Source organism: Aquarana catesbeiana, unplaced genomic scaffold (assembly GCF_042186555.1).
Source record: "Aquarana catesbeiana isolate 2022-GZ unplaced genomic scaffold, ASM4218655v1 unanchor229, whole genome shotgun sequence".
NCBI classification, from domain to species: Eukaryota; Metazoa; Chordata; class Amphibia; order Anura; family Ranidae; genus Aquarana; species Aquarana catesbeiana.
This window is the reverse complement of record NW_027362656.1, coordinates 2,377,461-2,404,974: the sequence shown is the minus strand read 5'-3', so window position 1 is coordinate 2,404,974 and position 27,514 is coordinate 2,377,461. Positions and strand designations below refer to the sequence as shown.

The 27,514-nt window shown below is 44.9% G+C and overlaps 1 protein-coding gene across 2 annotated transcripts; it reads left to right on the top strand.

Annotated features, from left to right (window-relative positions):
* Nucleotides 1-27,514, top strand: LOC141121756 (uncharacterized). Of its 2 annotated transcripts, none has more exons than XM_073611476.1 (9): nucleotides 1-91; nucleotides 1,686-1,800; nucleotides 2,366-2,500; nucleotides 2,587-2,710; nucleotides 2,827-2,921; nucleotides 3,011-3,238; nucleotides 3,318-3,524; nucleotides 3,646-3,787; nucleotides 21,358-27,512. In XM_073611476.1, the coding sequence occupies exons 2-9, from the start codon at nucleotides 1,717-1,719 to the stop codon at nucleotides 22,098-22,100; spliced, it is 1,758 nt and encodes a 585-aa protein (XP_073467577.1). In that variant the 5' UTR covers nucleotides 1-91; nucleotides 1,686-1,716; the 3' UTR covers nucleotides 22,101-27,512. The 2 variants fall into 2 exon arrangements, with proteins under 2 accessions (XP_073467577.1, XP_073467578.1); XM_073611477.1 differs by having other exon boundaries at nucleotides 18-91; nucleotides 1,701-1,800; nucleotides 21,358-27,514.

Genomic DNA, 27,514 nt, shown 5'->3' with positions numbered 1-27,514 from the left:
AGACAGGAAGTCTCTATGGAATACAGACAGGAAGTGATTTGGAACAAGTAGAAGTACAAAGGAGACGTTGCTGGAAGTGGCAGTAGAGGAGGTAATAAGATCTTATTTTCTATTTACACCCAGTAACCCCCCGTCATGTCCGTCCTCTTCCTCCATAGTCACTGTGATGTCTTTTATCTCCAGCAGATGATGATACACACATATATAGTCTGGAAACCTAGATTAACCCCTTCAGGGTCAGAACATTTCTCCACTTATGAGGCCGGAACATTCTCTTCATTTTGGAGATAAATTCTAATAATATGTTCCTCTAAACAAACATCACTGACAATAAATAGACAAGACAATGACCATCCTGACCATACATGACCTACAAAGGACAATTATTACACTACACAGGCAGCCAATGGGCAATCGTTACACTATGCAGCCAACACAACGATGGAGTGCAGGGGTCAGGAGTATGGAGCATAGAGACCCTTACATTGCTGGTCAGGAGGAAGAAAACATTCCCCAGCCTGCCATGAAGAATATGTTCCATCATTGGTGTCAGAGGGAGGAAAATACTGAGGGTTCTGAGGGAAGTAGAGGAGCTGATGGGGGTCTCTCAGGGGGTACTGAAGCTGAGGGACTTTGGGGCCCCTGAGGGGGTAGTGGAGTTAAAGGGCTTTGAGGGGGTAGAGTAGATGAAGAAATATAGGTCCTTTATATGGTTGGGGCCAGCATGGCTCTGAGGGAAGAGGAGGTTGTAGGGCTCAGGGTGATGCTAAGTTAGGGAGGTGGGGGGGTGGCTCTTGGTCTCTGATTGTCCTCCTACCTGCACTTACTTTTCAGACCTTCTTACAGAACTCCAGCCAAGAAAAGAAAGCAATCTTCACCTTCATACCATCTCACTGGTTAAATAATATTTTCCAAGTGGAATGAAGAAGGGCAGTCCTTCACCCCTTTGGTGGGCACTTCTTCTTAGAGGAGGTCTGTTTGTGCAGCATCGACTAAAAGGTAGTTAGGGGTCACTTCTATACATCTTTGGGAGACAGTCCAATACCTTCCCATGACACAGACTCTGGCAGTGCCGGATGCTGAAACTTAGAACCCCATGAGCCCACTGCCACTCTGTACAATGTCCTAGGTACTACAGTTTTCTTGACAAGAAAACAAACCCCTCCCCCACCTGTCCTCCTCCTGCCTACACTGGGCTGCCATTGGAGGGAAGAGAACAGACTCCTCCCCCACAGCTCTCTACTCCACCAGCAGCATCCTCCTGCTATCCAATCCAAACCCTTCTCTTACTGCAGAGAGTGACAGTGACATCATTCCTGTCAGCCAGCAGATTCCTGACAGAATCCTGACAGATTGGAGCCTCGCAGCCGGAGTTCTGGGAATTGTCCTAAATAAGCCGGAAACTCCGGCCAAAAGTCAGCAAGTTCCCCTTCCTGGACATCATGATGACCCGACATTGTCCTCACATCACTGCCTCAGAGCAAACAAGTCAAAGGAAGGATCATATTTATCATTCCTTGTCTTCTGATCTAACGCTATTTAAATCCAGTTAGGAAACCCAAAAGGAACTTGTAACCTGGCAGGCCAAGAGGATCCCGTAACCTTGAAAACCTAGCAAACACTACATCGTGCAAATGAAATGTGACCAATACCATCCAAATAATTCTTCCTTTCATTTCCCAAATTTATCCGTCTACAAGGAGACTTGAGACACCAATGAGGATGGAGGAGGACCGGAGTCACATAACTGAGAAGATACTAAACCTCACCCTGGAGATCATCTACCTGCTGACCGGAGAGGTGAGGAGGATTCTGGGAGGTCACATGACATCACTCTTATCTCTATTAATAAAACACAGACCTGACCGGAGAGGTGAGGAGGATTCTGGGAGGTCACATGACATCACTCTTATCTCTATTAATAAAACACAGACCTGACCGGAGAGGTGGGGAGGATTCTGGGAGGTCACATGACATCACTCTTATCTCTATTAATAAAACACAGACCTGACTGGAGAGGGGAGGAGGATTCTGGGAGGTCACATGACATCACTCTTATCTCTATTAATAAAACACAGACCTGACCGGAGAGGTGGGGAGGATTCTGGGAGGTCACATGACATCACTCTTATCTCTATTAATAAAACACAGACCTGACCGGAGAGGTGAGGAGGATTCTGGGAGGTCACATGACATCACTCTTATCTCTATTAATAAAACAGAGACCTGACCGGAGAGGTGGGGAGGATTCTGGGAGGTCACATGACATCACTCTTATCTCTATTAATAAAACACAGACCTGACTGGAGAGGTGAGGAGGATTCTGGGATTCTAACATGATATTCCTATTGGTTCCTCAATACAGAGATTTCCTCTTATGAAGTCAGGTGATCATATGACCATCACAGTGCCTCCATGTGACTCCCTAAAACCTGAGAGACACAACATGCAGAAGATTCTAGAAGTCACCAAGAAGATGATGGAGCTGCTGACAGGAGAGGTGAGCGTTGCTGGGAATTCTGGGACATTATCCAGTAACAGACAAGGGATGTGTCTGGATGGTGACTGTATCATTGTGTGTGTCAGGCTCCTATAAGGTGTCAGGATGTCACTGTCTATTTCTCCATGGAGGAGTGGGAGTATTTAGAAGGACACAAGGATCTCTACAAGGACGTCATGATGGACAATCAGCCGCCCCTCACATCACCGGGTAAGAGGAGACTTCATTGTAAAGGAGAGAGCAGTATGGAGGGTCTACCTAGATCCCCCATCATCTGATAAACACATAGAAACAATGTATTCAGTCAGTGTGTGTGTTTCCTACAGATGGATCCAGTAATGGGAACCCACCAGAGAGATGTCCCCGTCCTCTGTATTCCCGGGATTCCACACAGGAAGGTCACACCATCCCTCATCATCAGGTAGATGAGGAACAATCACTGATAGTATCATTAGGATCTGTACATTATCTGCATTGTTACCATTGATGTCATTTTTATTTTATATTCAGAGTGGAAACCTGAGAGATTCTAAAGTCGAGGTTAAAGAAGAGATAAAAGAGGAGGATGATGAGGATGGGGTGATGGAGGAGTCAGAGTTTCTAAAAGAACACAAAGATCTGTACCAGGACACCATGGTGGAGTCATCCAGCTACAGAAACCCACCAGAGAGATGTCCCCGTCCTCTGTATTCCTGGGATTCCACACAGGAAGATCACACCATCCCTCACCATCATCAGGTAGATGATTGACAATTATTGGTAGTTATAATTTATACACAGCATGTTTGTTACAATGAATGTTTTATTATATATTCAGAGTGGAGACCTCAGGGATTATAATGTTGTTGTTAAAGAAGAGTATAAAGAGGAGGATGAGGAGTATGGAGTGATGGAAGAGTTTTCAGAAGGACACAAGGATATGATGGAGCCACCAAATACCAGGAACCCACCAGAGAGATGTCCCCATCCTCTGTATTCCCGGGATTCTACACAGGAAGATCACACCATCCCTCACTGTTACAAGGTTGGTGGGACGGAGCTTATAAAACACACTTATAGAGACAATGTGTGGATTTTTTCTGTGATGTCACAATAATAAAGCTTAAATCTTACAGATGATATTCTCTCTCATTTTCTTGATTTAGAGTGGAGATCCAATCGATATAGAATTTGAGGTTAAATCAGAAGAAGAAGAGAGGTATGTGAGGGATGATCAGCAGTCTATGGAGGAGGATGGAATAACGGGGACATTTATAGAGGAGGACACTCCTACAGAGATCAGTACAGGTGGGTCATTAACACTAAATACATTCCTCCACCCATACTGCTCACTGATTGGTCCAGTGTAGGGTGGGGACTGGGTGATATCAGCCTGTAATCCCCTGGTCACTTTCCTGAGCTGTGTTCCCTGGCCTGTATTCCTGTATTTCTCTCGGATAATCTTCCTTCTCTGTACTGCAGACACAATTTATGTATCTAGACTGGATTTATGGAGATTCTGGGGTTCAGCTGGCAGCAAAATGTTCATTTTCACCATAGGAGTTACTAGATCTAGGCACCTGGGGTATGTGCTTTGGGTCTTCTGCCCCATACCCGGGTATGGCAAGATCTCTGATAGAACAATCCCCCCAGGATTACTTGTTCTGTTGTCTGCTGGCTGTGCCGGGTGGAGGGATATGTCTGTATAGTCTCAGGCCCAAGTCACTGAGTGCAGTCTCAGGAGATGGGAGGCAGCGGTGTGGGACCTCTGCAACTTGTCTCATGTAAACATTTAAAGGGGTTGTAAAGGTTTGTGTTTTGTCAATCAAATCCAGTGACACGACAAGGTAACCCCCTCAGGAGAGAGCTCCCCATAGGGGGTTAGCTATTGCGGTGAGGAGCCGCAAGAGCCGCTGTGGGACCTCAAAACAGGTGGATCGGGGCCACTCTTTGCAAAATGAACTGCACAGTGGAGGTAAGTATGACATGTTTGTTAATTAAAAAAAAAAAAACTACTTTAAGCTTCCACTGATTACTGAATACCAATAGTATGAGTCCTGACCCTTACACTATATCATTTATATTTCATGTTACATACTCCTGACCCCTGCACTATATACTCTATATTGTACATTACATACTCCTGACCCCTGCACTATATACTCTATGTTGTACATTACATACTCCTGACCCCTGCACTATATACTCTATGTTGTACATTACATACTCCTAACCCCTGTGCTATATATGCTATGTTGTACATTACATACTCTTGACCCCTGTCCTATATACTCTATGTTGTTCATTACATACTCCTGACCCCTGCACTATATACTCTGTTGTACATTACATCATTCTGATACTATATAGTCCTATCTGTTGTATCTTATACAATTTGTTGTACATTTCATAGTCCTGACTTCAGCTCTCTCCCGACTGCTATATATATATATATATATATATATATATATATTTATGGTCGAAGCCCTATAGCCGATACGGATATGAACAATTAGACTTACCATAATACTTACAACATGAAATGGACCTGAAGTGTGCCCTGGTCTGATGGTCGGTATACCAAAATAAGGGGGCAAAAACATTCAGATAGGGGTGTAGTTTTATTAGTTTTAGCTTTATTTATTGAGCAAGTTTGGTGAATGCTTGTGCCGTTTCCACCTAAGGAGTGGGGATGTACCGGGCGAGGTAGGCAGAGTTTCCCCTGCTAAGTCTCTTAATGACTTGGTCTGGGACCCATGCCGAAATGCTGCCAAGGCTGCCCCAATACTAAAGAGTGACCGGAGTACTGACTTGGGTCGAGGTGTAAGCTGCGTAGAAGAACCCCCAGGTGTTTGATGAACTGGCAGGCACTCAAGGGTTTGCCCGAAAAGGTAATAGGGGACTAGAGTTTGAGTGTACCGGTAGGAGTGACAGTAGGCGGTCGAGTATGGTTACAGGACACCGGACATTGTTTATTTTATAGAATTGGATGTCTATCATGGAGCTTCATTGCTGGGTTTTAGACACTGCAAGGTAGAGGATGAAATGGTGTTGGTAGCGAGCCAACTACACAGAACTTGGCCTGCGGGATTGCTGCGGGTGAACTCGCTGGGCCGCCAGAACCCGTAGTAGGCTAAGTAAATGGCTGCTTGTATGAGCAAACTGGGGAGAAGGCCAAATGGCGAACTAGTAAAGATAGTAAACATGTCCCCGAAGATGGCAGCCTGGAATGAACGTACAGTGGACATTAAACTGGTGTTGCCAAGATAATTGCACCAGCCTGCGCAGGAAGGCCATAACAGAGCGATGCAGACCTGGCTTCATCAAGAAAATCGTCTCGGAACGGTTGTCGGTGGCGAAAGCCACGGCCTATCCTGTCCAGATATGACCCTAGAGTTGAGCGGCTGCCATGACCGGGTATAGCTTGAAGAGGGAGGAAGACCGTGTAAACACAGGGTTTAGGAGTGTCTCTGGAGGCCATGTTCTTGTAAACCAATGGTGGCCAAAAATTGCAGCAAAGCCTGTGGAGGCTGTGGCATCTGTCACTACCCGGGATGAGAAGGGCGACATAGATGGTATAAACATTGATATACCGATATCCCACGTAGTACGGAACCTTCCGGCATTGATAGGTCTGCTACCGCCGCGGCGTCTAAATTAAGGATCTGCAAGGGGTCCTGTGTGTGGGAGAGGAAGACACAGAAGACTGATCCTGGGGAAATGACCTGTATTGCTAATTTGAGCATTCCCAGGAAAGACTGAAGCTGCTTCTTAGTACACACCCGTGTATGGGTGAAATCTTGGGGAACTGGCCTGATGCGGGTCAGCTTGTCAAGGGGGAGGCTGGTCTGTGTGGAGTTGTTAGTTCGGAAGAGGTTATTGTAGACCTCGGTTCCAGATTGTTGAGTTTTGGAGACCGCAAGCTGAAGGACATAATGGTTTTATCAGCGAGTCAAGTTGTGTCTACATAGTACCTGGCTGCCAGTGCCATTAAAAGTGAATTTGTTAGGCCGTAGAAAACCACAGAGGGCCAGGTAGATGGTTGGATGACTAGACTGGGGAATGTGTGAGGTTTGTGACATGTCCCTAAAGATGGCAGTTGTGATGGGCAAGCGTTGCCGTTAGCTATGGGCTGATGCTTCTGGATGCCACGTAGAAGGGATCTTACTGTATGGGCCGTAAACAGATGGCTCTCTGGGGTCCTGTAAGGACAGGAAATACTGGATGCTGGCTAGGTATAGCCTGATAGTGTTATGAGAAGGAGCCAGCTGTGTGCGGCAATACGATACCTGATGAAACCTGAACTCAACTGACCTAAGCGAGAAATGATACAGAAAATGATGAGTGGCTCGTATGAAGATGCCACTGGAGACAACTGGCCGATTAAGTGCCACTGAAGAATGATGTGTGATTGATTGTGTGCCACTGAGAATGTGTTTGTACTGATTGCAAGAAGTCATGCTAAGATGCGAGGCCTGCAATGATTGCAAGAGTTGTGCTTAAATACGTGCTTGCAACGATTGCAAGGGAGTTTGTGTCAATGGAGATGTATTTGCAGTGACTGTGAGAAGTCCGTATTACTGCATGTGCTTGCATGGACTGCAAGGAGTTATGCTTGGATGCGTGTTTGCAATGATTGCAAGAAGTTATGTTTGGATGCGTGCTTGCAATGATTGCAAGAAGTTATGCTTGGATGCATGCTTCCAATGTTTGCAAGAAGTTATACTAAGATGCGTGTCTTGTAATGATTGTAAGAGTTGTGCTTAAATGTGTGCTTGCAACAATTGCAAGGGAGTTTATGTCGCTGGAGATGTGTTTGTGGTGACTGTGAGAAGTTCGTATTACTGCATGTGCTTGCAAAGACTGCAAGAAGTTGTAATTGGATGCGTACTTGCAACGATTGCAAGAAGTTATGCTTGAATGCATGCCTGCAGTGTTTGCAAGAAGTTTATGATTGGAGGCGTGTTTGCAATGATTGCAAGAAATTGTGCTTGGGTGTGCTTGCAACGATTGCAAGAAGTTATGTTTGGGTGCGTACTTGCAACGATTGCAAGAAATTGTACTTGGATGTGTGCTTGCAATGATTGCAAGAAGTTATGTTTCGACGTGTGCTTGCAACAAATGCAAGAAGTTTATGCTTGGATGCATGCTTGCAACGATTGCGGGAAGTTTATGCTTGGATGCGTGCTTGCAATGATTGCAAGATGTTGTGCTTGAATGTGTAAAAAAAAAAAATTTTTTTTTTTTGTGTATGAAATTTAGTCCGATATGAATCGGTTGTAAAGTGTATGAAATGAATCCGATACGAATCGGTCATGTGAAATCATTCTGATAAGAACAGATTGTAGAGTGTATGAAAATTAATCCAATATAAAATTGGATTGTGGAGAGTATGAATCTGGATCCGATATGAATCGCTGTGCCACCGACGCGACTAGATTTGAATCGAAACTGTAGCGTGTATGAAATTAAACCAATACGAATCTTTTGTATGTTGTATACAATGAATCCTGATACGAATCGGTTTGTAAAGTGTATGAAATGAAACCAACATAAATCAGATTGTGTGACTATAAGGGGGGATAGTAGTGAGGCGAAGGTTTTAACAAATGAATAGGGACCATGACTGAACTTTGAAGGAAGACGGGGGGGGCTTTTTTTTTTTTTTTTTGAACTTTGACTGACCTGGAGGAAATGACAGATGACAATCGGTGAAGGGTTTGACTACCTGACTTGAAAAGTGACTTGTAATGTGTTTAAGCGACAGATGCATGAAATTAAATAAATGAGTGAAATGTCTATGCCATGATAGAGGCACGAATCGGTGTGCCGTGACTGCGCCAATGAGGCCAAGCCAACTGGGGCCTGCCGGGATGAATCGATGCCTGACGGATGCCCTGGACTCGAGTCGGGGCGCGGCATGTGACAACGAAATGAATGAAATGTTTGCCTTAAAGTGAAATGAATGAAATTGTTTCGCCATGACAGAGGCACGAATCAGTCGTGCCGCAGCTGCGACTGACAGCGAACCGGACTCTGGAGCATGTACTGAAATAAGGCAAAAGGAAAAACACTAATGCACCGGAACACCTGACAGAGGCACGAATCGGTCATGCCGCGATTGCGACTGACAGCGAACCAAGCTCTGGTGCAGGTGCTAGATGAGGCCAAAAATATTTTATTTATTTATGTATTTATTTTTACTATTTTTTTTTTTCTAACTGCGACAAACGACGAGTCGGACTGTGGAGCATAGAATGATATGAGGCCAAGACAACTGGGGCACGCCGGGACGAATCGGTGCATCACGGATGCTACTGGATTTGAATCGGGCGCAGTACGTGACAGTGAAATGAGTGAAATGATGAAATGAATGAAATGATTGTCATGGTAGAGGCACGTGCCATGACAGAGGCACGAATCGGTCATGCCGCGACTGCGACTGACAACGAACCGGACTCTGGAGCATGTACTGAAATGTGGCCGAAATACCTGGAGTACGCCGGAACGAATCGTTGCAACACTGGATTTGAATCGGAACGTGATGCGTGACAGTGAAATGATTTCCCATGACAGAGGTACGAATCGGTCATGCCGCGACTGCGACTGACAACGAACCGGACTCTGGAGCATGTACTGAAATGAGGCCGATAAATAACTGGGGCACGCCGGAACGAATCGGTGCATGATGGATGCGACTGGATTCGAATCGGAACGTGATACGTGACAGTGAAATGATTTCCCATGACAGAGGCACGAATCGGTGAGCCGCAAACTGCAACTGACAACGACCGGACTCTGGAGCATGTACTGAAATGAGGCCAAATAACAACTGGGGCACACCGGGACGAATCGGTGCACCACAGATGCGACTAGATTCGAATCGGAGCTCGGTACATGACGGTGAAATTAGTGAAACGATAAGCCATGACAGAGGCATGAATCTGTGTGCCGTATTTGCGACTGATAACGAACAGGACTGTGGAGCATGGTATAAAACATGAGACAAGAAAAAGTGAGACACGGCTGGACAAACAGGTGCGAAGCAGACACAACTGGATTCGAATCAGAGTGAGGTACGTAAAATGAATGAAAAATGTATTATAAATGATAGAGGCACGAATCGGTGGCTGCTATGTGCAGGGTTTCTTAACGAATGACTCGTAAGTTCCGTATCGGGGTTTGAGCGACACGGTATCTAACAAATGGTGATACATGATATGATGAAATGTCAACGAAATCCTACCTGCGACCGCCGAGCCAGACACGTGTGTACGAAAAACTACGAACGGGAACGGAAGCCTCTCCGAAACTGCGAACGGGAACCAAAAGCCGCTGAAATTTCGAATGCGCAATTTCACGAACGCCAACGAGTTGGAAGAGTGGGCCTAGTGAAGTAATGTACCGCGCACAGGAAACCGACAAAGACCACAGGCGAGTGGGCTGGTTAAATACCCCCCGGGCTCCTCCTATAAATTCAGGCCACCATACTGGCGCCTTCCTACATATATACACACATATACACATAATATGTATTCTCTTTTGTTACACCCATTTCCTACCAGCTGGATATTTTATATCTGATGATTTGATTGGAGCACAGACTTTTACATTGTGATAATAATGTGATAACATCCTCAAACTTTGGAACCTTAAAGGATAAGTTCACCTTTTTGTAATACAATTCACCCATATTCAGGGTGTAACAAGTTACTGTTGGGACAGCCCCCACCGATCCCCCATTGTGACAGTGAGCAGGGAATCTTCTTTCCACACCCACTATCATCATTTTAACCAGTTGTGGACCATCCACCACACATTTACTGTGACGGTGCGGCCGCTCTGCACCAGATTACATACCTAGTATGTGATCCACACTCTCCCGGTAGGGGGCGCTCATGCTGGTCTGGCGCTGATGTGATTCAGTTAAGAGCCGATCAATCTTCAGGTCTAGGCCAATGATTTATGACCTGGACCTGCTGATCGGTTCTGACAAATCACAGAACCTCCTGTGTCTGTGTTTACAATACACACAGGAAATTATGTCATCTTTTCCCCTGGAGCCCTTTTTGGATCCAGCATGAGAAGAGATAATATCTACTGTGAGTACAATCACTACACTGACACCAGATCACTTATTTAGGCACATTTATCCCCCTGATTGCCTCCACAGTTAACCCTTTCACTCCCTGTCATTAGGTACAGTGCACAGATTTTTTACTAATCACTTTATTAGCGTCATTGGTGACGCCATATAGCATGAGCATTAGTTCCAGATGGCATCAAGGTACCTGCCACATATTCCCTAATAAAGTTTTAACCCCTGATCGCCCCCACCCCCCCAGTTAACCCTTTTACTCCCTGTCACAGTATTAGTACTACAGTGTACAGATCTTTTTTTTCTGATCACTGTATTAGTGTCACGGGTGACGCCAGTTAGCATTGGCATCAGTTAGTGTCAGTCCCAGACAGTGTCAGATTCATATTCATTATCACATTTAACTCTTTGCCAGTAACACCCACACTATACACCTCCATTACTAGTATAGTCTGAACAAATCAATATATTTGATTAGATCAGAATTATGCTAGTGTCCCCAATAGTATAGTGTCTCTAAAAATACAGCATTATCAGGATCAACCCTAAAAACTGCCAGCACCTTTGTTTAGCCCCTGCGCCCCCCCCCCCACCCCCCCCACCCAACAAATGCAGGATCAGTAGATCACTGTCACTTCTGATACACACAAAACTGCAGCGTTCGCAAGATCAGGCCTGATCTCTTCTAGCGCTAGCAGGTACATTTTATTTGTAGTGGTTCAAGCAGTCCCTGACAACCAGGAGCTTTTTGTTCCCGTGAGTCGCACTAGGCACCTATAAATTTAGTGACCGAAATGTCAAACAAAAAGTAGTGAAGAGGCCTACAGGATACTGAGCATGACAGATGAGATCGATGGGGAGTCCTCAATGTCAGAATCAGGCTCAGTATACCAATCTGTAGAGGGAAGTGGCACCCTGACCGATAGCTCATATGACAGAGTAGTGGTCCCTGCCAAGGTCAGGCGTACCCGACCCCGTTCCCTGGTTGCTGGGGAGCAGCAGTCACATGAGGATTCCCATATGCAGCAGAGAGCCAGTACTAGTTCCGCTGTACCTTTTGGTGAATTGGGGTGAGCACTATTGGCCTAGTACATGCTGGTCATAGACAATCCAGCACTGCAGTAACATGTGGTGAGTCCCATAAGTGCAGCCCAAGCTGGTGCTGTACTAGCACAAGTAGTGTCCCACAGCCACCAAGAATTAGAGCACGGCCCATAGTGTCCTTCCCACTGTGCTTGCAAATCCTGACTGGGAGCCCACAGATTCTGCAGCGCCCGTACTTCCCCCATTTACTGGCCAACCCAGAATTCAGGTGGAAACCGCAAATTTAACTCCCTTTGGTTTTTTGGAGCTGTTTTTCACAGAAGATCTGTATGGGTCTTTTGTGGACCAAACCAATTTATATGCTAATCGATATATCGCCACAAACCCAAATTCGAACCTTGCCAAATTGCTTGGAAACATATCACGATTTTCGAATGTAAGATGTTTTCCCCCAGTCGACTTCCAGGACAGCCCTTGAGATGGAGTCCCTCCAATCGCCACAGGAAACACATTGCCACAGTTCAAAAGGCGGTCCCTCAGGTCCCTGGTCAGTCGGTTGTGTTTCCTCCGTCGGAGGAACATGTTGCTGAGGAACCAGGAGAGGGACTTCATCTCTCAGGGGCTGCCTGAAGGGACTGGAGACCGCACAGGGGTACTGGGTACTATCCGTCAGCTCCAGTGAAGTTCTTACCTTCTTTTTTTTGGGGCTCGGGTACCGTCAAGCAAAACAGGAGCAGACCCGTTACCTCCCTCCTTCCAGTGCCGAGGTGTGCCAGTGGCAGGGTGATGCAGGTTCCCCCAGGAGCTGTGCAGGTGGATTCGTTCTTCTTAGCTCCTTACTGCGATCGTGGTGGGGGCCAGAGATGCCGTTTGCATAATTTCCGGCGGAATCGCGTCATCACTGTGCGCCGAGACTTCTGGTTCCGGGTCTCCAGGGCGCAAGGAGGAAGGGAAAAGCCCAGGCTGGGCCTAGTAAATCCCTACCAGCGTCCAGCAATACCGGACTAGCAGCGTGATCCGGAGCAGAAAGGGGGACCATGGAGGCGAATCCCCAGGACACTCCAGCGGATGCAGGAACCAGACAAACCCAGGTAGGCTGCTGGGCAAGCCCTGTACTGTGTTTTCTCATGTTGATAGTTGTGGGGCTGGGACTAGTATGCTCCATGGTGGTGGATACCTCACTGTCCCAGAATATGCAGTAGTGGTGGTTGCAGAACGGATGTTTTAAGAGGGTAAAAGTTTTATGCTAAGATCATCTATTTTTATGTTACAGGCTAAGGAAGCTCCAAGGGAAGACAAGTCAGGCCGCAAAAAGTGCCCTAACTGTGGGAACAAATTGTCCTCGGGCTCTAACAAAGCCCTATGCAGGCAGTGTATTGCAGGCTTACTAAAATCAGAGGCAGACTCTCCTTTGGCTAAATTCCTTGGCTCCTTTAAAGATGAGATGGCATCAACCTTTAAATCTCTCAGGGAGTTAATTGCAGATGTAAACACGTCTGCTTCCACTAGTAGTGCAGCTGCGATTCCCTCTTCACCAGGCCCTACAACGTCCAGCTCTGGGGAGTCGCGTACAGTCAGGGAGCAGAGCCCCGCGTTAGTTAGGCCTGAATCCTCAGACTCAGACCAGGATGAGGATCAGGCTGTAGCTAACAAAGCCGCAAAATACAAGCTGTCCCTTGAGGAAGTGGACGAGCTGTTGAGTGCTATTTATGATACACTGGGAATTGATGAGGAAGAAGTTCAGTTGTCCAGACATGATAAGATGTATGAGGCTCTTGGGAAAAAGAAGGCAAAAGTATTCCCTATACATAGCGTACTTTCTGACCTTGTCCGTAAGGAATGGGCTGAGCCAGATAAAAAAGTTTTCTTTTCAAATCCTCTTAAAAGAAGATTTCCCTTTGATGAGAACCCAGAGGCGGTCTGGAATAAAAATCCAAAATTAGACGCCCCACTGTCCAAAGTGTCGAAACAATCCGACCTTGCCTTCGAGGATATGGGACATTGAAAGGACCCAATAGACAGGAAAACAGACGTAGTCTTAAAAAGGGCCTGGGATGCATCAATGGCAGGCCTGAAGCCAGCTCTAGCCACTTCTTGTGTGGCTAGAAATCTGGAGTTCTGGTTGTCACAACTACAAGAACACCTAAAGGCAGGCACTCCTAGGGGGCAGCTCTTAGAAACATTCCCTATGCTTTTCAAGGTGACAAGTTTAATTTCTGACGCTTCAACTGATTCCGTTAAATTTGTGGCTAAGACTGCGGCAATTTCAGTCGCAGCCAGAAGGTAAGTCTGGATGAAAACTTGGGGGGAGACATGGCGTCCAAGACACACCTGTGCAGTGTCCCCTTTACAGGAGACTTATGCCACGTACACACGATCGGACTTTACGGCATACTTGGTCCGGCGTACCGGATTTCGTCGGACAATTTGATCGTGTGTGGGCTCCAGCGGACTTTGTTTTATCAAAAGTTTGACGGACTTAGATTTGAAACATGTTCAAATCTATCCGACGGACTCGAGTCCGGTCGAAAAGTCCGCTCGTCTGTATGCTAGTCCGAAGGACAAAAACCGACGCTAGGGCAGCTATTAGCTACTGGCTATGAACTTCCTTGTTTTAGTCCGGTCGTACGTCGGACTTTGGTTGATCGCGTGTAGGCAAGTCCGTTCATTCGGAAAGTCCGCCGGGCAAAGTATGCCGTAAAGTCCGGTCGTGTGTACGCGGCATTAGTCTTCGGCCCTGAATTGATACCGCCTTAGAAAGAACGGTGGATAAAAAGAAAACTTTCCCCACTAAAAAGAAAAAAACTTTCAAAGGAAGTTTTTTCATCCTTCAAAAGAACCCTCAAAAACAGAGAAAGAGTTCAAACCCCAAAAGCACTGGACAGGGCAAAAAGGGAAAGGAAAAGGGGGTATACTTTTTAATCGCCCCAGTCAGAACCCCAAACCCCAGTGACATCAGGGTCCCTGTGGGAGGAAGACTAAAAAATGTTCTCCCTCAGTGGGAAAAGATAACCTCAAACGAGTTTGTTTTAAACATTATAAAAAGAGGTTATGCGCTGGAATTTCACAGCGACCCACCCTCAAAATTTCTAGTGACAAAACTTCCAAGACACTTCAGAAAAGGCCAGGGCCTTACCATTACTAATAGGGGAGATGGTGGATCAAGAGGTATTGACACCAGTCCCTATTCAGGAACAGGGGGACGGTTTTTACTCGCACGTCTTTGTGGTAAAAAAAACGTCAGGGAAGTTCAGATTAATCATGAACCTCTGACCCCTGAACCTCTCCATCCGATACAAAAGATTTCGGATGGAGTCCATTTAGTCAATAAGAAATCTTCTCCAAAAAGGGTGTTTATGGCTACCCTGGATTTAAGGGATGCCTATCTGCATATCCTAATAAGGAAAGAATGCCAGAAAATGTCTTCGTATGGCAATTCAGATAGACACCAAAGTTTACCACTTTCAGTGCAGAGCACTTCCCTTCGGACTGTCGTCCTCTCCGAAAACATTTTTCAAGGTTCTCGGAGAAGCACTAGTCCCGTTGAGTCTTCAGTCAGTCTCGATCATTCCATATCTAGACAACCTACTCCTCATGGCCCACTCAGAGAAACAACTTTGTCAGGATTTAGAGTTAACACAACTCAGCCTGAGTCAATTGGGGTGGATAATCAGTTTGGAAAAGTCCAAAACAACCCCAGCACAGAATATTCTGTATTTGGGCTACAAGTTCCTGTCCGTAGATCAAAGGATAGTTTTGCCGGAAGAAAAGATATTGAATCTGAAGCAGAGGATGTCTTTTCTTCAAACCAGCACCAAATGTACAGTGAGGGAGGTGATGTCAGCGTTAGGACTTATAATAGCAGCAATTCCGACTGTACAAAGGGCCAGGTTCCACCAAAGAGACCTTCAGAGGTTTGTGTTGGAACAGTTAATAGACAAGGATCTGGAAGAATATGTATCGATCCCCACCAAAGTAAAATGTTCCCTCTGGTGGTGGAAGGACACAGAAAATTTAAACAAAGGGATACTCTGGGTCTTGCCTATCACATCCACACTGACCACGGATTCGAGCAGTTGGGGTTGGGGAGCCCATCTCAACTCAGGCTGGGCTCAGGGCAGGTGGACGTCAGAGGAGAAACAATTCTCTTCCAATTGGAAGGCACTAACAGCTATCCTCAGAGCCCTACTAGCCTTTCAGTTCACAATACAAGTTCACCATCTACAAGTCCACTCAGACAATATGACGGCAGTAGCCTATATAAACAAGCAGGGAGGCACCAGAAGTCCTCGGCTAATGTTGGTGGCCAAGCACATATTTCAGTGGGCAGAATCCAATCTAGAATCCATCTCTTCAATACACCTGAAAGGGGAGCAGAACAGCACTGCAGACTTCTTGAGTAGACAACTAGTTTCGAATCAAGAGTGGTCTCTGCACCCGGAAGTTTTCAACCACATAGCAGCTTACTGGGAGAAACCAGAAGTAGACCTATTTGCAAACAAAAAGAATGCAAAAGTTCCCAGTTTCTGCTCGCTATGCCCAGGAGATCAACTCTTGGCGGTAGAAGCTTTACAGACTCCCTGGACCTTCAAATTGGCCTATGCGTTTCCACCGCTTCACCTTATCCCAAGGGTTCTAGCGAAGTTTCTAGCGGAAGAAATGTGTTTTAATCCTAGTGGCACCATTTTGGCCCAAGAGGCCATGGTTCACAACTTTACTACAGTTGACAGACCAGCCTCCTCTGTGGCTTCCCTGCAGACAAGATCTCCTGTCACAGGGACCTCTCTTACATCTGCAAGTGGCCATGCTGAACCCTTCAGCGTGGTTACTGCGGAAGAAATTCTGAGGAGTAAAGGCCTAACAGAAAGAGTTATTCAGACTTTACTACAGAGTCGAAAAGTGGTCACCCGAGCTATTTACAGGAAAGTCTGGAGAAAGTTTAATAGCTGGCTGAATAGCTGAGGTGAGGTAAACAAGGATACAAAAAACATTCTACAGTTTCTCCAAGAAGGGATAGACAAGGGATTAACTCCTAGTACCATTGAGTTTCAGATAGTGGCCTTAAGTGTATACCTAGAGAAACAATTACAGGAAGATCCTTTCATCGCTACGTTCTATAAGGCAGGCTCTAGACACAAACCGTTCAGTTAGTATAACTCCATCCTGAGACTTATCAATCGTTCTCAGGGATTTTTTGGGGCCTCCTTTTGAACCTATCTCAGAGGCCTCTCTAAAACTGATCACATTTAAAACGGTGCTCCTCGTGGCAATCACTTCAGCCCGTAGGGTTAATGAAATCCAAGCTATCTCCATTAGAGAGCCATTCCTTAAGATTCTTGAGGACAGAGTCATCCTAAAGACGAACCCTGGGTTCTTGCCAAAAGGTGGCATCTAGGTTTCATAGGTCGCAAGATATTGTCCTCCCTTTATTTTGTCAGAACGCCTCAAACGAGAAAGAGAAACAATTTCATTTACTAGATGTGAGGCGGTGTATCCTAGAGTACCTTAAGGTAACTGAACCATTTAGAATTACAGATTCACTTTTTATCCTCTATTCTGGACAACATAAGGGACAAAAGGCTTCTAAGGTCACCATAGCTAGGTGGATCAGGCTAGCTATTGCAGAAGGGTATAGAACAACAAATAGAGATCCTCCTGGGGGTGTTAAAGCCCATTCCACAAGGGCACTCTCGGTATCCTGGGCAGAAAGAGCTGGTGCCACCCTGGAGCAAATATGTAAAGCAGCCACATGGTCAAGCTTCTCTACCTTTACAAAGCATTAATCGACTAGACTTAATGTCCAGTCAGGATCAGGCTTTTGGGAGGAAGGTCCTTCAAGTCGTGGTCCCCCCCTAATCTGTTGAGTACTTGGGGATCCTCTCAAGGGCTGTCCTGGAAGATGACTGGGGAAAACCGGAGTTAGATTTACCGGTAACTCCTTTTCCAGTGGTCTTCCAGGACAGCACGATCCCACCCTTGAATTATGTTGATGTATTAATGTTATTACCTGTTATGGTTATATTTTTCAGTTCCATCCTTCAGTTCTTGGTAAATGACTGGCCAGGGACCTGAGGGACCGCCTTTTGAACTGTGGCAATGTGTTTCCTGTGGCGATGGGAGGGACTCCATCTCTCAAGGGCTGTCCTGGAAGACCACTGGAAAAGGAGTTACCGGTAAGTCTAACTCCGGTTTTAGTTTCTATTATACAATTTTGCAAACAAATAATTTTTGTTCATAATTTTGGGCCAAAATTTATGCTGTTACATATGTTTGGTAAAAATAACCCAAATTAGTGGATATGATTTAGTCTGTGTGAAAGTCATGGAGTCTACAAGCCATGGTGCAAATCGTAAAAAAACTATCACACCTGATGTCCTGACAGCCTTATGCTGTGTACACACGACCGGACTTTCGACGGACTGAATCACGTCGTACTTTTCAATGGACTGAATCACGTCGAACCCGTCGAATCGGACTTGTCTACACACAATCACACCAAAGTCTGATGGTTTTGATAGCCTGTAGCCAATAACTGCCCTAGCATCCGTTTTCGTCCATCAGACTAGCATACAGACGAACGGATTTTTCGACCGGACTTGAGTCCGTTGGAAAGATTTGAAACATGTTCTAAATCTAAAGTCCGTCACATTTTCGACAGAAAAGGTCCGCTGCAGGTCCGATGAAGCCCACACGTTTGAATTGTCTGACGGATTTGTTCCGTCGGACAAGTTTGGTCGAAAGCTCCTTCCGTGTGTACACGGCATTACTGTGTTATTTCTTGAGGCCCTGAAATGTCAGGACAGTACAAATATCCCCCAAATTACCCCTTTTTCCAAAGTAGGCAGCCCAAGGTATTTACTAAGAAGCATGGTATTTTGAAGTTGTAATTTTTTTTCCAACAATTCTTAGGAAAATTAAGAAATTATAAAAAATATAAACAAAATTGTCATAAAAACAAGTTATTTCTCACACACAGCACATACATACTTCCAATTACACCCCATAATACATTCTACTACTTCTCCTGGGTATGGCGATACCACGTGTGAGACTTTTTCACAGCCTGGCTACATAGAGAGGCCCAACATGCAGGGAGAACTATCAGGCTTTATAGGAGCATAAATGACACATCTAATTTAATTCCTACCTATCACACTTTTGAAGATCCGGAAGCACCAGGACAGTGGAATTACTCACAAAATTACCACATTTGGAAAGAGAACACCTCAACGTATATTCTAGGAGGCATGGGCTGCAGATAGGCACTCAGGTACTCTGATGGGTTGCAGATAGGTACTCGGGTAGTCTAATTGGCTGGAAATAGGTACTTGGGTATTCTGATGGGCTTCAGGAGGGAGGGAGTGTTCCTGCTGGTGTCATTTTACAATGCGCCAGTAGTGAAGTGGTTAAAATCCATACCAGACCCAAAGGGTCCCACCACACCATTTTATTCCCCAATTTTTAAAAATGTACATTCCTTTTTTTTACAATTCTTTTTTTAAAATATAGCTCTTAACGGGAAAGCCTTAACAACCTATTGACTGTGCACTCAGTGGGCGAAAATCCCACTAAGTGCCCAGAAAGTTTGGGTGTTAGGCAAATACCTGAATGGGCGATGTTCAGGTCAAACTTTTATGCTTGGCCCAAACCATTCGCCCATCCCTAGTGGTGCCTGAACACTGTAAACCCTCACAGTTACTCTTGTTGGGGGTAAGAATGGTCCCTGCTGTAAAAAGTTTGAAGAAAAATTGAAATTTACATGCACCTGTTAAACAGGTGCATAAAAACTGGGCCTTGGGGATGCCTGAATACTGTAACCCCTTAAGCCTCGTACACACGATCGGATTGTCCGACGAGAATTGTGTGATGACAGGCTGTTGTTTGTATGCTCAATCGGACAATTGTTGATGGGTTTTCCATGGACAAATGTGGGATAGCAGGCTTTAAAATTGTCTGCCAACAAATGTGTGTTGTCGGATTATCCGAGCGTGTGTACACAAATCCTTCGGACAAAACTCCAAAGTACAAACACGCATGCTCGGAAGCAATGCTCACCATAACACAACATTAGCAGAAGTTGCCCAAAGGGTGGAGCTAAAGAGCTGAAAAAACACAGTTCTGTGTTTGTTTGCCAACAATTCTTTGCCGTTTGTATGCAAGACAAGTTCACGGCCAACACCCTTCGGACAAAAGTCCTACGCTTTGTCTGCAGAAAGTCCGATCGTGTGTACGAGGCTTTACAGTTACTTTTGTTGGGTGCAGGTACCAGCCCTGCTATTAAAAATTTGAAAACAAATTGAAATTACATGCACCTGTCAAACATGCACCTGTCAAACATGCACCTGTCAAACATGCACCTGTCAAACGGGTGCAGAAAAATTGAGCCTTGGGTGTTGGTGGTGCCCTAAACCAAAAATAATGTTGGAAGCTAGCATAATCAAGATTCAGGAATAGGATAGGCAGTCTTCAAGGGATCCCAGATCCCTAGCAAATTCAATCAGTTACATCAGCATCAGGGGCGTCATAGCTGCTGTTGATCCAGGACTGATTCATTTTTATAAATGTCAGCCTGTCAACGGAGTCTGTGGACAGGCTCACTCTTACCCATCACAAACCCTCCAGCAGCACTGAATGTCTGTTCAGAAAGCACGCTGGATGCTGTTCACAGATGCTCTCCATCCAATCTGACAGTGCTTGAGCTATTTTGCAAAGAAGAATGGGTAAAAATGTCACTCTCTAGATGTCCAAAACTGGTAGAGACATCCCCAAAAAGATGTGCAGCTGTAATTGCAGTGAAAGGTGGTTCTACAAAGTATTGACTCAGGGGGGCTGAATACCAATGCACAACACACTTTTCACATATTTATTTGTAAAACATTTTGAAAACCATTTATCATTTTCCTTCCACTTCACAATTATGTGCCACTTTGTGTTGGTCCATCACATAAAATACATTTACGTTTTTGGTTGTAACATGACAAAATGTGGAAAATTTCAAGGGGTGTGAATACTTTTACAAGGATCTGTACATTACATCACTCTGATACTATATAGTCCTAGCTGTTGTATCTTATACAATATGTTGTACATTACATAGTCCTGACTTCTGCTCTCTCCCCTCTACCCACTGCTATATATACACATAATATGTATTCTCTTTTGTTACACCCATTTTCTACCAGCTGGACATATTATATCTGATGATTTGATTGGAGCACAGACTTTTACATGTTGATAATGTGATAACATCCTCAAACTTTGGAACCTTAAACATAAAGTTATAATGAGGGAGGAGTCAATAACCCAATGATGGTGGTCTTCAGGATCAGTCCAGTCTTCATCTTGGTTGATCTTCCCCCATCCTCACTCTCTGACCTCTGGTGGGGCTCAGCCCCGCTGTTATTCATGACTAAATCATGGACTAAATAAGGAAGTGCAGGACTTCTTGTGTTGGGAGGATGGCAAAGAGTGATAGAGGTGGTGGGGACACTCGTCCTATAATCCCCTCATCACTGTCACTCCTATAAAAGACAGGTCTCGTTGTTTCCTCGCTCTCTGACTAAGGTCCATGAATAAAGAAATGAACTGGTAGGAGATCAGAGGACCCATTTACTAGTTACTTTGAGGGGGGAATTGTAAGATCCTCAGAGACAAAGCTGCCTGATGTGGGCGGAGTCCTGGTTTAGGGGAACCAATCTGCTCATGTCTAATAATAATCTTTTTATTTCTATTTTAGTAGATGGACGGGAGATGAGGAAAACCTCAGAGGATTGTCTCACTTTGTCTCCAGACTGTAAAGTAGAAGATGAGGACATCACACAGTATAGTCCAGGAGAAAACCCGGCTACCTTAAATGTCCATCCGGCCCCACACAGTGTAGATGGTCCATCGTATTCCTCTTATCCTAAGAAACCTCAGACTGTGAGGGACGCTGCCGTCCTTCCAACAGATAAGAGCTTTTCCTGTACGGAGTGCGGGAAGTGTTTCCGTTCTCAATATAATTTTAATGTGCATAAAAGATCTCACACAGGGGAGAAGCCATATTCTTGCCCTGAGTGCGGAAAGTGTTTCTCACAGACATCCCATCTTTACACACATCAAAGATCTCACACGGGGGAAAAGCCATATTCCTGTCCCGAGTGCGGGAAGTGTTTCCATTTTAAATCCCAATATAATGTGCATAAAAGATCTCACACAGGTGAGAAGCCATATTTCTGTCCTGAGTGCGGGAAATGTTATTCAGTCAAGTCCAATCTTAACAAACATCAGAGATCTCACACGGGGCAGAAGCCGTATTCCTGTCCTGAGTGCAGCAAATGTTTCTCACAGATGTCCCATCTTTACACACATCAAAGATGTCACACGGGGGAGAAACCATATTCCTGTACTGAGTGCGGGAAATGTTTTTCAGTCAAATCCAATCTTACCAAACATCAGAGATCTCACACGGGGGAGAAGCCGTATTCCTGTCCTGAGTGAGGGAATTGTTCCTCACTGAAGTCTTGTCTTCCTGTACATCAGGGATCCCACACAACCCTCGAGGTGTATTAGTGTCTTGAGTGTGGGAAATGTCTTCTATATGAATGTTGCTGGACATCACAGCTCTCATGTGGGGAAGAAGCACACCCTGATATACACCTCAGATATACTCCATGGCTGATCTTCATCATGTAAGAAACAGTTGATAAGGAGATCAGAGATCACCAAAGACATGGATGAAGTGTTGTACCCTGTTGGCCATTGATAGCAGGAGAAAAATAAAAATTGAGTCATTACCTTTCATTGGCTGAGTACATTTTGTGGTGTAAGATTTCACACACACTAATAGATGTCTATTTTTTAAAAACAATATTTGAACAAATGTGACCAGCAATTTGATCCTTGGCTCCATCTAGTGGCCATAATGAGGTATTGTGCTTTTTTTACTGATTGAGGCAAAATGTCTTATTATGGCCACTAGATGGAGCTGATGATTATAGGAAATCACTGAGTTAAATTACGGCCAGAATATGTAATGACTGGATGAATGTTTGTCACATTTGTCCAAAAATTTTCTTTAAATAGACCCATTTGTTCCCTTTGTCAGGAATGGTTTCATACTAATAGAGATCATACTCATGCACTAGTAATTACAGTAGACATTGCAGGATATAAGTTATTTAAACCAACAATATTAACTGATTCGCATCCAGCCTAAAGTACAATGATGGTGGGACTGCTATTGTTCTGGGAGGACCTCATATGACATCCTCCCATTCTTGCTGCACGTGTGCCCATGGGGTGAGTAGCGATTGTGGTAAAGAGCTGATGACATAGGTTTTTTTACCAATTACGTAATCAAATGCTGGTTATCAGCATTTCCTTTCCTCAGCGCTGTCAGTGTCATGCGGCACTGTACAGTTATGCTGTTTGTTGTACGTTGTGGATGTTTGTTCATTTTAAAGCTCTTCCCTCCCTCCTTCTTCTCAAGATATTATCCTCCAGGATATCCAGCTGTATATACAGTGGGGACGGAAAGTATTCAGACCCCCCTATATTTTTTACTCTTTGTTATATTGCAGCCATTTGCTAAATCATTTAAGTTATTTTTTTCCTCATTAATGTACACACAGCACCCCATATTGACAGAAAAACACAGAATTGTTGACATTTTTGCAGATTTATTAAAAAAAAAACTGAAATATCACATGGTCCTAAGTATTCAGATCCTTTGCTCAGTATTTAGTAGAAGCACCCTTTTGATCTAATACAGCCATGAGTGTTTTTGGAAAAGATGCAACAAGTTTTTCACACCTGGATGTGGGGATCCTCTGCCATTCCTCCTTGCAGATCCTCTCCAGTTCTGTCAGGTTGGATGGTAAACGTTGGTGGACAGACATTTTTAGGTCTCTCCAGAGATGCTCAATTGGGTTTAAGTCAGGGCTCTGGCTGGGCCATTCAAGAACAGTCACGGAGTTGTTGTGAAGCCACTCCTTCGTTATTTTAGCTGTGTGCTTAGGCTCATTGTCTTGTTGGAAGGTAAACCTTTGGCCCAGTCTGAGGTCCTGAGCACTCTGGAGGTTTTTGTCAGGTCACCTTGAGGCTAGGTGACAGATTCACTCTGTAGGAGTCAGAAGTGCACCGCTAGGTAGTGGACCCTAGGACTGACTGCTGCAGATTGAACCCTGGGAGGTTCAGGAAGCAGGTCTACTGGATCACTGACACAGATCCCACTGGGAGATAGAGCATAGATTCCCCAGGGCGTGGAGTCTAAGAGCCAACAGGTGTTCCCCAGAGCCTCTAGTGGTGAGCATGGACTGCGCTGCAGTCTGGCTCCAGGTCGCGGCCCCCAAGGTCTCACAGCTCACGCTCATGGTAGACTACAGGAGAAGAGGAAGGAGGCAGCATGCTGGAACAACAAGGAAAGTAAGGGACAAGCAGACAAGGACAACAGAATTCACGCCAAGGTTCAGGGTCACAGGCAAACGGATGGTCGGGGTCACAAGCAGACAGGAATAGTTAAGAACAGGCCAAAATCGGTAACTGGAATCAGACGTAGGAAACACAGTAAGTACACATGAAAGCTAACACACAATGGTTGATCAGCACTGCTGGCTTGCAGTGCACAGGTTAATATAGGGTTCCCTGATAGGGCCTGGGGTGGGGCCATGTTTAGAGGAGAGGTTATAAAACCAGTCAGGTGAGAGGCAGCTGGTCTCTAGAGATGAACACATGGAGACAAGTAAGCTGACAGAGAAAACTATTGCATAACCATGACAGTTTTCGTCCAGGATATCCCTGTAGTTGGCCACATTCATATTTCCCTCAATTGCAGCCAGTCATCCTGTCCCTGCAGCTGAAAAACACCCCCACAGCATGATGCTGCCACCACCATGCTTCACTGTTGGGACTGCATTGGACAGGTGATGAGCAGTGCCTGGTTTTCTCCACACATACCGCTTAGAATTAAGGCCAAAAAGTTCTATCTTGGGCTCATCAGACCAGAGAATCTTATTTCTCACCATCTTTGAGTCCTTCAGGTGTTTTTTAGCAAACTCTATGCAGGCTTTCATGTGTCTTGGACTGAGGAGAGGCTTCCGTCGGACCACTCTGCCATAAAGCCCCGACTGGTGGAGGGCTGCAGTGATGGTTGACTTTCTACAACTGCATCTCTGGAGCTCAGCCACAGTGATCTTTGGGTTCTTTTTTACCTCTCTCACCAAGGCTCTTCTCCCCCGATAGCTCAGTTTGGCCAGATGGCCAGCTCTTGGAAGGGTTCTGGTCATCCTAAACATCTTCCATTTAAGGATTATGGAGGCCACTGTGCTCTTAGGAACCTTAAGTGCAGCAGAATTTTTTTGTAACCTTGGCCAGATCTGTGCCTTGCCACAATTCTGTCTCTGAGCTCTTCAGGCAGTTCCTTTGACCTCATGATTCTCATTTGCTCTGACATGCACTGTGAGCTGTAAGGTCTTATATAGACAGGTGTGTGGCTTTCCTAATCAAGTCCAATCAGTATAATCAAACACAGCTGGACTCAAATGAAGGTGTGGAACCATCTCAAGGATGATCAGAAGAAATGGACAGCACCTGAGTTAAATATATGAGTGTCACAGCAAAGGGTCTGAATACTTAGGACCATGTTGATGTAAGCTGTGCAGTCTGTATACAGTATCTCACAGAAGTACACCCCTCACATTTTTTAAATATTTTCTTCTATCTTTTCATGTGACAACACTGAAGAAATGACACTTTGCTACAATGTAATGTAGTGAGTGTACAGCTTGTATAACAGTGTAAATTTTCTGTCCTCTCAAAATAACTCAACACACAGCCATTAATGTCTGGCAACAAAAGTCAGTACACCCCTAAGCCTAAGTGAAAATGTCCAAATTGGGCCCAATTAGCCATTTTCCCTCACCAATGTCATGTCAGTCGTTAGTGTTACAAGGTCCTAGGTGTGAATAGGGAGCAGGTGTGTTAAATTTGGTGTTATCGTCTCATACAGGTCACTGGAAGTTCAACATGGTACCTCATGGTGAAGAACTCTCTGAGGATCTGAAAAAAAGAATTGTTGCTCTACATAAAGATGGCCTAGACTATAAGAAGATTGCCAAGACCCTGAAACTGAGCTGCAGCACGGTGGCCAAGACCATACAGCGGTTTAACAGGACAGGTTCCACTCAGAACAGGCCTCGCCATGGTCAACCAAAGAAGTTGAGTGAACGTGCTCAGCATCATATCCAGAGGTTGTCTGGGAAATAGACGTATGACGTATGCCGCCAGAATTGCTGCAGAGGTTAAAGGGGTGGAGGGTCAGTGTTCAGACCATACGCCGCACACTGCATCAAATTGGTCTGCATGGCTATCATCCCAGAAGGAAGCCTCTTCTAAAGATGATGCACATGAAAGCCCGCAAACAGTTTGCTGAAGACAAGCAGACTAAGGACATGGATTACTGGAACCATGTCCTGTGGTCTGATGAGACCAAGATAAACTTATTTGGTTCAGATGGTGACAAGCGTGTGTGGCAGCAACCAGGGGAGGAGTACAAAGACAAGTGTGTCTTGTCTACAGTCAAGCATGGTGGTGGGAGTGTCATGGTCTGGGGCTGCATGAGTGCTGCCGGAACTGGGGAGCTACAGTTCATTGAGGGAACCATGAATGCCAACATGTACTGTGACCTAGTGAAGCAGAGCATGATCCCCTCCCTTTAGAGATTGGGCCGCAGGGCAGTATTCCAACATGATAAAGACAAACACACCTCCAAGACGACCACTGCCTTACTAAAGAAGCTGAGGGTAAAGTTGATGGACTGGCCAAGCATGTCTCCAGACCTAAACCCTATTGAGTATCTGTGGAGCATCCTCAAACGGAAGGCGGAGGAGCGCAAGGTCTCTAACATCCACCAGCTCTGTGATGTCATTATGGAGGAGTGGAGGAGGACTCCAGTGGCAACCTGTGAAGCTCTGGTGAACTCCATACCCAAGAGGGTTAAGGCAGTGCTGGAAAATAATGGTGGCCACACAAAATATTGACACTTTGGGCCCAATTCAGACATTTTCACTTAGGGGTGTACTCACTTTTGTTGCCAGCGGTTTAGATATTAATGGCTGTATGTTGAGTTATTTTGAGGGGACAGCAAATTTACACTGTTATACAAGCTGTACACTCACTACTTTACATTGTAGCAAAGTGTCATTTCTTCAGTGTTGTCGCATGAAAAGATATAACAACATATTTACAAAAATGTGAGGGGTGTACTCACTTTTATGAGATACTGTGTGTAATATATATATATATATATATATATATATATATATATATATATCTCTAATAAAGTGTGTAATAGGAATGACATTATTGAAATATAAATATATACTTACCTTATCTTGTGTTTGTCTGTTTGATGATAGTGATGTTCCCCTCAAAAGTTTGCAGTCCTGAAAAAGCTATTCAGGGAAACACGTTGACTGTTGGATAAGATCATCTGGACTAGAGAATATTGTTACACCTAATTAGTTGATGGTCACTGGTGTCCTGTATGATATATTGGGAAACATTACATATAGAGGATATATTCTTATAGAGGACATTTGTGAAAGTCTTTTATATATATACACATTTTTAACATGTTTGCAATAAATTATTCTTTTTATATCAAGTTATATGTCTCATGCTGTGCCTTTAAAGTCCACCAATCTTCTGTACAAATTTTACTTGTCGATCTTTTTTTGTCTTAGGCAAAGAAAGCCGATAATTGGCTTTCCTGTGTCAGGGGCATTTACACTGATTATCAGTGCAGCCTATTGGTGCCGTCAATGCTGCCTTATCAGTGCATTCCCTTAAGTGCTTTTTCTTCAGTGCCCATCAGCGCAGATTATCAGTGCCCATTAGTGAAGCTTCCACAGTGC